Genomic DNA, 13,161 nt, shown 5'->3' with positions numbered 1-13,161 from the left:
CTGCAATTCCTGGAGTTTTTAGGGGCTGTTTTGTAATTTTTAAATTGTTTAATGTAATTTTTTGTGTTTAGTTTTGAATTTTTATAATTTGTAATGTGGATGTCAAAAAGAAAAGGAAAAGAAAAAAGAAAAAATATAGTGAAAGTGTACGTGTGTGTTTGTATGTTTTTTTTATGGATGTTTTTATTTATGATAAAATTGCAAAGATTAAAGAAGAATTTAATATTTTGATTTGCTCACGGTTCAGAATTATTAACTTATATGTAAGTTATATTTCTAATATTCGATGAAAAAAACAATTATTAAAACTTCTTTAAACACATCAAATTCACGAAGCAGCTTACCTCAGGTAGGGTGTGTTAGGGGTGCTAATATCTTCTTTAACCACAACCAGTCCCTTACCCGTGAATCTCTGACAAGACCAGTACATCCGGTTTCCTAGTAGCCTTTAATAAATTACTAGGTGGCGACTCCCAGCGAACCAATCAAATCAAACGACAACGAAAAGATCGCCAGCCGACGCCGCGTAGATTTTCTGACGTGCGACAAAACATTTTCTTTAGAAGTTAAAAAAAAAAAACATGATAGGCACGTGGTGTCAAGATAGTAAAAGTACATCATTGATAACAAATGATGAATTTGTATTATTTTAGGTTTGAGTTAAATAAGAGAATAGATTACCGATAATAAAAGATGTAATTGTATTTTTTTTAATTAAAGGGCAGAAAAAGCATTAAAAAAAACAAATAATGGCCTAGATGTTACAAATTAACCTATTAAACCTATGACTCGACATATGAGCTCAATTAGATTTAAATGATTTTTTTTTATCAATTCTTTCAACTCATATAAAATAGCAAGAAGAAAAACCCAAAAGGAGCTCAGGCGTGTGGACCTTCCAACCCAGCCCGCGTGCCCGAGCTTGTCTTTATTTTTTTTTAATTTTTTAAATGGGCAAACGACTTTTTTTTAAAAGAAAAGATAGCAGATGACACGTTGTTCACTTTCTACAGAATCCAGCAACTAGAGGTTGTTAGAAAAACAAGACTTTGGTTTTTTTTTTGGTTTAAAAACCTATTTTAACTAAAAACATTGTTCGCTTTCTATAGAATCCAACAACTAGAGGTTGTTAGAAAAACAAGATTTTGGTTTTTTTTTTCGTTTAAAAACCTATTTTAACTAAAAACATCAAAAACACCTTAATAAACTCATCTATAACCTAATACAACAACAACAAAAAAACAATACAATTTTTTTCAGCTCATCGCACGTTGCCTTAAAACAAGCTCTAACGTGTAGGCCTCTAGCCTTAGCCCGCGTGCTTGAGTCCTTTTATTTTTTTATTCTTTTTGTAAGGAGTGAATAACATGTTGTATATCCTTTTAAAAAAAAAATGATGTATCATCTATTTTTACACAATTTCATTTTGGATTGTTTTTTTTCTAGTTAGAAACCCATTTTTTCATAAAAATATTTAAATAGCATCCTTGTAACATTGAAAAAAAAATATCAAGCTAAAAAATCAAAAAATGGCATAAGAACACAAGATCAAAAGAGTAAAAGATTTCTTTCTCAATTCTAATCTATTTTCAGGCAATATTAAGATTTAAAACAACTCAATCAAGCTTTTTTTGTCAAATGAAACCTATTGACTTCAAAATCAATTTTTTAGATGCCCAAAATTAATAGAAACCAACAATTTTCTCTCCTACCAGAATCAAGTGATTTTCTCTCTCATCTCTTAAATATAGAGACTGAAAAATAAAAAAATATATATTTTTGGATCAAAATTAAATTTTTGAAAATTATAGGGATTTTGAAGGTTGAAAAGAGAAAGTAAAACAATAAAAATAAATTTTTGAATTAAAATTTAGATTTTTAATGAAATTTCATTGTGTTTTAGACTCTGCTGTCTATGTTTTAATTTGTCCCAAACTTCAAAAAAATTAATAAAGTATATCTTAATTTGGGCATCACATAATAAAAAAAACTTTGAGAATGAAAAAAAATATGCTACAGTAAAAGTCCTCGGTGTTTTAGCATATGTTACAATATAATTATTCATGGAGATGTAAATATATCACGGTAGCTAAAAATCTAGACACTATTAATAAAATCACTTGGCTCACAAATAGCATAACATAAAATTATTTAAATTAGATTTTTTTTCATAAAAATTACCAATCTTAGAGGCCCATGAGATATCACTTCCCTCACTAAAACCTACCTTTAGAGGAATGCTCATATATTATAAATTAGAATTGTTACTTGAAAGCTTAAGACTTGTGTTTTTTTGTATAGTGATGTTTAAGATTTATTTGTTTTTGTATTTTAAAAATATTTTTAAAAAATCTAAGATTTTTTTTAAATTAACTTTTTTAGTATTTTCAGATCATTTTAATGTGCTGATATCAAAAATAATTTTTAAAAAATAAAAAATATATTATTTTAATATTTTTCAAGCTAAAAACACTTTAAAAAACAATTACTATCACATTTCCAAACACTTCTTCAACCTTCTAAAAATTTTTGGTGTCAAAATTGAAATTACCTGTGTTTTTGAGATTTAATTTCTAAATCAAGAAAACACCTGTCATTAGAAGAGGAAGAAAGCAACATCTTTGCAATGTGAAATTATTATTTTTCTGTGGTCAACTATTTCTTTATTTCCTACCCATAATCTTCCAAATTAATGAGAGATACTATATTTTTAGAATAAATATAGAAAGCTAGTAATCAGTTATGATTGGACCTTGGATAAAATTCTTGACATATTAAATAAATAAGAACAAGCATAGATGAGTATTATAAGCAAAACTACAATATGATATTGAATGGTATATTAGTTCATTTGCTATCTTTATTATAGTTTAAACAATCACATAATTAATCTCTATATTTCATATTTGTTTGTAAGTTACTAGTTCTTTTGTTAGTTACTCCATCAATTACTTATGTGTTGAGCTGATTTAATTGAAATATCAATTTTTGTTTTGGATTTCTCATTTAAAATATCCTCTCCATACATTCAAAAGTAAACTATCCACACTATAATATAATTAAAAGATTGCTTCTCATGGTATCTTCTAAAAAAACAAAGTTCTTGCAAGCAAAAACTAAAGCCAGTCAAGAGATTAGTTTATAAATTTTGAAAATATAATTTAATAAATTAATTATTAACTAAAAAAACTAAAACATATGGATTTACTATGCAAAATGTATTGTCGATCACCTCACATGTCACCATGGACAAATTGTTTATAGTGTTTTTTTTTTCAACATGTTTTTTAAATTTGACCCTTGATAGACTAAATTATAAGTGAATTTGTTATGGGAGGGTGAGATTGAAAGACAGGGGACTAAAGTAAAAAACACATAAAGAATAGGTGGCTTTAAAAGGTCTGCGTGAAATATTTATTGTAGTCCTTATACTTACAAATTATAGAAATTGGATCCTTTCAATTTCTAAAATTAAAAGAAAAAATCAATTTTGATCCCAAACTTTATTTTTTTTAGCCCCTAATGTAAGAGAGATGAGAGAAAGTCACTGGAATCCCACGCAAAAGAGAAGAAATTTTTCTTAGCACCGATTCCGACTACCAAAATAGATAAAATTGATGTCAAATTATTTTTTTTTTATAAGAGGAGCTCACATTAGGGGTTTGTTTATCTTGAAACTGACAAGAAAAGCATATCTAATCTTGTTAAGATTTTTGGTTTTGGAATGATTTTTTTTAGGCTATAAATGTTTTTATCATGTTACCTATGCTGTTTTGGATAAAAAAAAAAAACTACTTTTTCAGCCAACACAATAATTGAGAATTGGGTAATACAAAAAATGCATTGCTTGAAGTTTTTTTTTTCAAAAACAATCAGGGTAAGAAATATGTCGTTCACTCCAACTGCAAAAGCATAAAAAGGGCCCAACAATGCATAATTTTTTTTTTTAAAAAATATTTTTTTAAACTAATGCTTTTTTTATATGTTTTTTTCTAGAATTATTTTTTATTTATATTTATATTAATACCCTCTTTGTTTTAGAAAGCCTATTTTAAATGACATTTATTTTTCTGGTTATTTTGTATGCAATTAATCTTTAAAGAATTTTATTTATTTATCTTTATTTATCTTTTATATAAATGAATTTTATTTTTAAATTAATTATTTTCATATAATATTTATAATATGTACAACCTTGCATAATATTTTTTTCTCTTTTATTTTTTTAATCAATTTAATGTATGTGTTTATTTCTATTATCATTTAATTGAATAAAAAAATTATTTTAATAAATAAACTTAGCAAATCCAATCGGATAAAAGTCATATTAAATATATTCTCTATATCAGTTTTTTATTTTTTTAATTATTATTTAATATTTTATTTATTTATTTATACATATAGTTATTAATTTATTTAATTACAAGTGAATATATTTTTTATTTAGAATTTTTTGAAGTATAAAAACATATTAAAAAAATCTATATGTATAATTGTTTTGTTTTTTAAATATTTTATCAGAGAATATATAGTGAATATCTACACAATATCACAAAAAACCAAAACTCTTTCCCTCTCTAAAATCTATTCTCCATAACAATCATCAATGGTGTGCGGTCTGTACGTCCCAAAAGAAAAGCAAACTTCTCTTTGCTGCACTTCTTTTTTCAACACACAAAACCCCAAAAAATAAATCCGAAAACACCAAAAACTCTAAAACAAATCATATTTCAGATCCCAATCTCAAGTTATCAACTTTTCATGACCTGGGTCATAAAAATTTGAACTTGAAATCCATAATTGGGATCTCTTTTTCAAAATTTTCAAGGAAAGTTACTTTCTTTGGAACCAAACAGAGCTTAAATTTGAGATGAGACGGAGACCAGTGGACTTTAGGAGGCCAGTAAGGAGGAGGGTATCAAATGTGGTGGTGTGGTCATTGTGTGGTACAGTTGTGTTGCTGTTTATAGTTATTTTTAGCAAAGAGAGTCGTATTGAATCAAGACCCACAAGCTCTATTAAGGTAAAGATATGTGCTTTACAGGATTTTTCAATTCTTTGTTCAGTTGCATCGTTTTTAATGTGTTTAATTGCTGTGAAATGTGGGAATTTTGAAGGGAATCAGTGTTTTGAGTTCTGAGACCTTTTCTTTTGTGATTTGGGATTTGAAGGGACAATGGGGCTTAATTGGGTTTTCGTTGGTACTGTTATTGGGCTTAATGAAGGTTGAGATTTACATTTTTGGGGACAGTGGCAATATTATGACATGATTGTTAGCTTAAATTGCTATTTTTTTTTTTGTTTATGTTTTTGTGCTGCCGGGTTTGTCTTTTTTGTGTAGATTGGAATTGTTGTCTGATCTGTGCCTTTGCTTGAGCTAGATGGAGTTATACTGCACCTGATGAAAGGGTTGCTTTAACAAGTAGACGCGGATAAATTGTTTTGAAATCTTAAGCTCACAAATTGATTTGTTTCATTTAAATTTTGAAGTTGTATTTTTAGGATATGCAATATTATTCCAATAGCTTAATAGTTATTGTTCCTTTCGTAGTTATCTTAGTGGAGGCATTAGCTTGATCCAGCTTGTTAATTTGATTCAGGTTGTTGAATTGTTTTAAATGATCATATTAGGTTTTGATTTGAGGAAGTTATGTTTAAGGCATTGTTTGTGTCATACATTGCTTCTATAATGTGCATGTGAAGCGTAAACAAAGTTAACAGGACATTGAAATTCTAAGAATTATGTATAAATACCTCAATGTTCTATTCACTCCATGTATATGTAATGTTGATAAGAGAGGGTAAAATATTTAATGAGGAGGTTATGCTGTATGTAAAATTAAGAGAAGAATGAGCAATAAGTCATTTTTGTTATTTCTATGCTGAACAAATTGAATAATATTTTTTGTAGATGAGTTTGATAACTTGTATGAGTTCTATGGTCAGGAATTTTGGTACAAGCAAACAGAATTATATTGGTGAAGGATCTGTTCTTTTTAGCATTTCTCTATTTAAGTTTCCATGTTCTGCTAATAAAATTCAATTTTTTTAAGAAAATGAAACTTATAAAGAAAGATGACTAGCTTGCTATATTAGAGAAAATGTGTGTTTTGAGGTCAGATTTATTAGAGCATCAAACATGTTGTGATCTAAAGGATTTGAGTTGTGTTTCTGAGGACCGACAGTATGAAAAGTTCATCATGTTTTAAAATGCACCTCATGTGCTAGCTTTGTGATGGTGTTATTTAGGAAACAGCTGGTATGCCATGTATTCATATGATATCATAGAATGGCTGACATTTTGGTGACTTTAACTTCTTCTTTTTTTGGTGTGATTGAATGTTCTATAGCAATTGGTGAAATATTGCAAATGTATAACAACTGTATGGACAAGTGTCTCTCTGGTTCCTCTCACATTTTCTTCGAGTGTAACTTATACTACAGAACTGAGCAATAACAAAATTTGCAAACTGTGTCAGACATGAACTGCAATGCTGAACTGTAATTAGGAAATGATTAATTTAAATACTAGATGAACTCACCAACCGAGAAATTTTGAAATTAATGGCAGCTACCCCACTCTATGTTTGTGTGTTTTTTGTGCCACCAAAGTTGTGATCTCCAGCATCACTCAGCAAAGTTTGTCAGATGTTAATATCCTTTTTTGTTCCTTTACCTTCCTTTTAACCCTTAACTTTCAGAAGTGATGGCATCTTTTTCTGTATTCACTATAAAGGCAATTCCTTCTAAAGTATATGTATTGGATTTACTTCTAGATTTATAAAGTGATCTTAAACTGTTTACATTTTGTGTTGGAGCTGCTGTGCATTTATCCTTAATTTTTATGTTGATAATGATGCTATCTTCCTTGTATTCCCTGTTACCACTTTCCTCTCTTTGAAACTAAAACCCTTGATTCTTTTTCTTTCTGCAGGACTTTACCAAGTATGTGAAAAACATTGAAGGTCTAAACATTACGGATGAAATGTTGAGCCCCACCTCAGTCACCAGGCAACTTAGCGACCAAATTTCTCTTGCAAAAGCTTTTGTTGTGATCGCCAAAGAAAGTAACAATATTCAGTTTGCTTGGGAATTAAGTGCCCAAATACGCAATTCCCAGGTCCTCCTTTCAAGTGTTGCAACAAGGCGAGCTCCTTTAACAACCAGAGAATCAGAAACTGCAATCCGTGATATGGCACTTTTGCTCCTCCACGCCCAGCAACTTCATTATGATAGCGCAACTATGATCATGAGACTGAAAACCAAAATCCAAACTCTTGATGAACAAATGGGTGCAGTGAGTGAGAAAAGCTCGAAGTATGGTCAAATAGCTGCTGAAGAAATCCCAAAAGGACTTTACTGCCTTGGTATTCGGTTAACTACTGAATGGTTTGGAAATTCAAATCTACACAGAAGAATGAATGAGAGAATGCACATTGAGACAAAACTTAGAGATAACAGTCTCTATCATTTCTGTGTCTTCTCTGACAATATCCTTGCAACATCTGTTGTTGTCAATTCAACTACGTTAAATTCCAAGAATCCAGATATGGTTGTGTTTCATCTTGTAACTGATGAAATAAACTATGCTGCTATGAAGGCTTGGTTTTCTATGAACACTTTCCGAGGAGTTACCATTGAGGTTCAGAAGTTTGAAGACTTTAAATGGCTAAATGCTTCGTATGTTCCAGTGCTTAAGCAGCTCCAGGACTCTGAAACTCAAAGCTATTACTTTTCAGGCCATAATAATGATGGCCAAACTCCTATCAAGTTCCGGAACCCAAAATATCTATCCATGCTTAATCACCTCAGATTTTATATTCCTGAAGTTTTTCCTGCACTGGAGAAGGTGGTATTTCTTGATGATGATGTAGTTGTTCAGAAGGATCTATCTGGTCTATTTTCAATTGATTTGAACAGCAATGTTAATGGAGCAGTTGAGACATGCATGGAGACATTTCACAGATACCATAAGTACCTGAACTACTCTCACCCTCTCATTAGAGAACATTTTGATCCTGATGCATGTGGTTGGGCGTTTGGAATGAACGTTTTCGATTTGGTTGAGTGGAGAAAGCGAAATGTAACTGAAATCTACCACTACTGGCAAGAAAAGAATGTGGATCGGACACTATGGAAACTTGGGACGCTACCGCCTGGACTTTTGACTTTCTATGGGTTGACAGAGCCTTTAGATCCCTCATGGCATGTGTTGGGATTGGGCTATACAAATGTTGATCCTCACTTGATAGAGAAAGGGGCTGTGTTGCACTTCAATGGAAACTCCAAGCCATGGTTGAAAATTGGGATGGAAAAATACAAGTCTCTCTGGGAAAAGTACGTAGACTATAGTCATCCTTTATTACAACAGTGCAATTTTCATTGATTTTGGACATGGAAGCTTCATATTTTCCGGGGTGCGTAAGAACATCCAAATTTTGTAGATCATGCTTGCACAATTTTCACAGGACCAAGCGTGGCTGTTGGTTGTAAAAGTTACGGATGTAGTATAGAATGTTAATTTAACATTAATTGATCAAGAATTACTGCCTATTGCCCAACAAGTCTCGTTAGTTTATTACGTAGGCTAAGCTGCAAGCTCAAACCAACAGTCATCCACTGTAGTTTTACTTGTTCTTTCCCATTTTCGATATTTCTCGACTGTGAGGTTTGCTTCTGCTGGAGTTTAATGAAGCTGTAAAGGCCCTTTGAATCTTTCTCATTTGTTCTTTCTTGTTGGTACCATCAACGCTTTCTTTTGTGGTTTCCCTATAACACAGATATGGTTGTTTCTCATTTCCTAACATTTTATTGCTCTCTGATGAAATTTCCCCCTCCCCCTCTCCTTCCTTTCCCCCCAATTGGCACTAATAAGGTAATTGCCAAGAGAATATTAAACCTCTATCAGTTCAAATTAATACCTTGAAAGCTTTAGCCTTACTCTCTACGAGGGAAGTTCCTGGGCTGGGATGAGAACAGTACTTGGAATAATTCAGCCTCCTGTTTAACCTTAAAGCAAAAGCAAGAATAATAATTAAAAAAAAATCCATCGTCTTGATGTGTTGTCTTAGCAGAGCAATGGTCTTCTACAACATCTGTACCAGGAGCCAATCCCATAAACACACCACTCATGCATCCAAATTATCAACTGTGGAGTCTTCATAATGACAATAACAACTTCGATTGTTCTAACTTCTAACCAGTCTCCATACCAAATTTTGGATTGCCCTTTAAAAATGAACACGGGGAGAAAGCAGATAAAATATGGGTTTGGTTATGTTTATGTTGAAACGGTCCTGGTTATAAAGCATGGAGCTTTTTGGCTTCTCAGTCACTGTTGCCAAATGTCAAAAAAAAAAAAAAACTTGTTTTTTTAATTATTTTTTATTTAAAAATACATTAAAATATTTTTTTTATTTTTTAAAATTTATTTTTGATGTTGTCAACTCAACCCATACAAAAACCCACTGATTTTTTTTTAATTTAAAAGAAAAATATAATTGTTTTAAAAAACGTGTCCACGCCACGTAGATCAACACACCCTTAGTGGCTTTTGAGAATCGTAGACACGTGGCAGAAGCCCAGGTTAACCACTTGGAAACACAGATGCCGGCAAGCAAGAAGCAAACATTGAACAACAGCACTGCTTCACCTTTGTCTCCTACCTCCTAAGGTCTCTCAGGAAGTCCAACAGAATCATTTTTTTCCCCAACATTACCCTGCCTGAGTGAGAAGTCAAGACTGAGTCAAGCAGATCCTGACAATACTTTCAAGCTGATAAAAATCCAAAGAAAATCCCATTGATCAGCCGGCCTGTCATATCTACATTGCCGCCATTTTCAAAAATGTTTGTTTCTCCTCTCATCCATTTTGAAGACAAAACCAACATCCCTCAAATCTCTCTATTGTTAGAATCCTCTCTCTCTCTCTCTCTCTCTCTCTCTCTCTCTCTCTCTCTCGTTCTCTCTCGCGCACACAAAGAAACAATGAAGAATACTGAAAATGAACCGTTTCTGCTCTCATCAGATCAATCTCTCAAACCAAGAAGACCCAAGTCTCGGGAAGTAAGCTCCAGGTTTCTCTCGCCAACCTCACCTTCACATAACAATGGAACCCCATCTCCAAACCAAGGTTCCTCATCACCACGTCGCCCTAAACCCTCCTCTGATGGTCGAAAGCATCGGAGCCTTGATGATCCTGGATTCATTCGAGGCCTTTGGCCTTCTTCGTCGCCTTCACAATCATCAAACAACCAAAACAATCAAGGCACTCTAGCAGATCATCTTGGAAATGCAAGATTGAAAGATTTGTTAGACCACAAGAAAGATGAAAAACCCACGAAGAGTAGCAGTGTGTTTTCACTTGGTAGGCAAAGGAGTACTGGTACTGTGTTTGGTAGGGTTGAAAATGATAAAGAGAAAGAGAGCACAAAAGAAAATCATAGACCAATTCTTGGAGGATCTGCGAGATACACAGGGAAATTTCACTTTCCGGGAAAATCTTCTTCTTCATCGTCATCATCCTCCTCGAATTCATCGTCTAATAACAATCATGTTTATGTTCCTGGAAGATTATCTGTTGATGAAAATGCCCTTTATAAAAATTCGAAAGAAGTTGGTGCATCTCGGAGAAATTCGGATATATTTGAGGATAATCTCGAGTCAGAAATATCCGAGTGTAGTGATAAACATTCAGGAAATGATCTTTTTTCTCCAACTTTAGGAAGAAGTTCTAGGAAATCTGGTGTAGAGGTCTCTTCTAAATATATGAATGATATACCAACAAGGCCACGGAGATGGACAACGGATGCTAATGCTCAAACTGCAGTATCATTAGAGTCTTCTCCAAAAATGAAGAAACTTACAATGAAGAATGTGATTAAGAGAGCTAATTCACTTACGGGGTATGGGAGTGCCACATCCCAGTGGGCCTTGTCACCAGGGCGATCAGGGTCACCGCCGATGTCAGTGGAAAGCAAGGAAAAGCTGATGTCCTTTTCAAATTTGAAACCGCCATCAAATCCGTCGAGGACTAAAGGTGTTGAGAAATTGCTGAATATGGGTCTGGACTTGTTTAAGGGTAAGAAATCTCTGTCATCTAGTTCATTGCTCTCAGGATCTGGGAATGTTGAGAACATTCATCAGCTAAGAATGCTTCATAATCGGCTGATGCAATGGCGGTATGCAAATGTTAGAGCTGCTACTGTGAACTTGAACATAAATAAGCAAGTGGAGGTATGCATGATTTAACTTTGCTGATCAAGTTATGCTAGTTGAAGGGTTTTATCAATATATTTAACTTTGCTATCACATTGGTATAAAAATGATTTATACCAATGGCAGGGTTCTAGCCTAACAACCATCACAAAGTTCTTCAATTGTAATTGAGCCTGAGAAAATTATTTCTGATGGTTTTCCAGAACAATCTGTTATGGGTGCTGGATAGTCTTTCAAAGCTTCGACTTTCTGTCGCACAAAGGAGATTAAAGCTTCAGAAGGAAAAGCTCAAGATGAAGCTAGACTTTGTACTTCACTCTCAAGTCAGTAACAAATATTTTTGCATCATGAATTAATAATGCCTGTATAGCAATCTCAATTATAATGTAATGTCATGATAGAGCAGACATGTTCATACACTCGTTTCGGATAACTTGTGTAGATCAAATTGTTGGAAGCTTGGGGAGACATGGAAAGGCAGCACTTATCTTCAGTTTCAAAGACTAAAGAGTGTTTACATTCTGTTGTTTGCAGAGTTCCCCTCATTGAAGGTGCAGAGGTAATCCCAGAGAAGAAGGGGCGAAAGGAAGCCCCTTTTAGCAGATAATGTTAAAACTATTTTGTGGCTAAGCATCAAGTAATTTTACTAACGAATGCTAAATTATAGGTTGATCCACAATCAGCTTCCATCGCACTACGACATGCATCAGATCTCTCAGCGTCCATCAAGTCAGCATTATCTTCATTTTCACCCTCAGTAAGCAGAAACTACTAAACCTATCACACTACGTCGGCGCTTGATGCCTCCTGTTTATGTCATCCGAACTAACCTTGAAATTCTTCCCTATCAGGCTGAGCAGACTGTTGCACTTCTCTCACAATTAGCAGAGGTGGTTGCACAAGAGAAACTACTCGTGGAAGAATGCCTAGAACTTCTTCAGACAGTATCTGCACTACAGGTAGAAAGCTGACGCTATCATTATGATCCCAGTAAATGTGATATCCAAGTTTTGAAAAACTTTATGGTTAACTTGTCATTCATCGAGTCTTGACTGGAAGTTCTTGACACTAACTTTTTTGGATCATGTCCACAGATACAAGAGAAAAGTTTGAAGTGCTATATAATCCAGTTTAATTCGAAGCAACAACAACCGCAGCAGCAAGAACAACAATCACAGCTACAAGAAACCCCTTCTTAGGCAGAAATACAGGGAATTGAAGGAGAAATTTCTGTAGGTGACTAAAAGGGGAGGCTGTGATTGAATAGGGCATGATAAAATGTAATGTAGATGTGATTGTAAGCCACTTCAACTAGCTTCAAGCAAAAGTAAAACTGTCAACTTACTGTTTCTTCTTACCTTGACATCAAAGGTTGAGCTATTTTTCACCTGCTACTAATTTTTTGTGCTAGTAAGAATCAAAATTGCTACCCTTGATTCAATTATTATGCCTAACTGTTTCCAAACATTGATAAAATGTAGGCAAACTTCAAATTTAGTCTCAACAGAGTGAATATTATCCAATATCATCAAGTTTCACACACTAGAGTGGATCACTAAAATTGATTTATGCAATGAATCTACTTGAAAACTTGAGGTATCCGGATATATTTCAAACCAGAGGCGAATTATTCCTCATGCCACCTTAACCACATAAATGGTTTTGTCTTTGAGTTTGTCCCTTTTTTATATCCTACACAAAAGCTAGTTTGAAGATCTCCTAACAGTAAAGAAAAAATACCGGGATTTTAGTGTTTTCCCCGACCTGTATGCATAGTTGTGAACCCCGAAGGTGTTGGCATGGGATAATTAAGGGTGGGGAGGGTCAACCCTTGAAAAAATGAGTTAAGGATTAAATCAATGTTGTTTTTATCAAAAATATTTTTTTTAAAAAAGAAATTAATGAGTTAAGGGTAGGTGATGTAGTCGACCTTATAAAAATTTAA

At 33.1% G+C, this 13,161-nt stretch overlaps 2 protein-coding genes across 2 annotated transcripts; both read left to right on the top strand.

Moving 5' to 3' along the window:
• Nucleotides 1-4,570: 4,570 nt before the first annotated feature.
• LOC18109362 (probable galacturonosyltransferase 10) lies at nt 4,571-8,715 on the top strand. Its single transcript, XM_006387577.3, has 2 exons — nt 4,571-5,023; nt 6,935-8,715. The coding sequence occupies exons 1-2, from the start codon at nt 4,871-4,873 to the stop codon at nt 8,384-8,386; spliced, it is 1,605 nt and encodes a 534-aa protein (XP_006387639.3). The 5' UTR covers nt 4,571-4,870; the 3' UTR covers nt 8,387-8,715.
• A 1,258-nt stretch (nt 8,716-9,973) lies between these two features.
• On the top strand, nt 9,974-12,610 carry LOC7494431 (QWRF motif-containing protein 3). The gene is made up of 6 exons (XM_002319886.4): nt 9,974-11,234; nt 11,420-11,539; nt 11,659-11,775; nt 11,884-11,973; nt 12,068-12,175; nt 12,311-12,610. The coding sequence occupies exons 1-6, from the start codon at nt 9,987-9,989 to the stop codon at nt 12,413-12,415; spliced, it is 1,788 nt and encodes a 595-aa protein (XP_002319922.4). The 5' UTR covers nt 9,974-9,986; the 3' UTR covers nt 12,416-12,610.
• Nucleotides 12,611-13,161: the final 551 nt, after the last annotated feature.

Source organism: Populus trichocarpa, chromosome 13 (genome assembly GCF_000002775.5).
Source record: "Populus trichocarpa isolate Nisqually-1 chromosome 13, P.trichocarpa_v4.1, whole genome shotgun sequence".
NCBI lineage: Eukaryota > Viridiplantae > Streptophyta > Magnoliopsida > Malpighiales > Salicaceae > Populus > Populus trichocarpa.
This window is presented reverse-complemented; position numbering and strand designations above follow the sequence as displayed.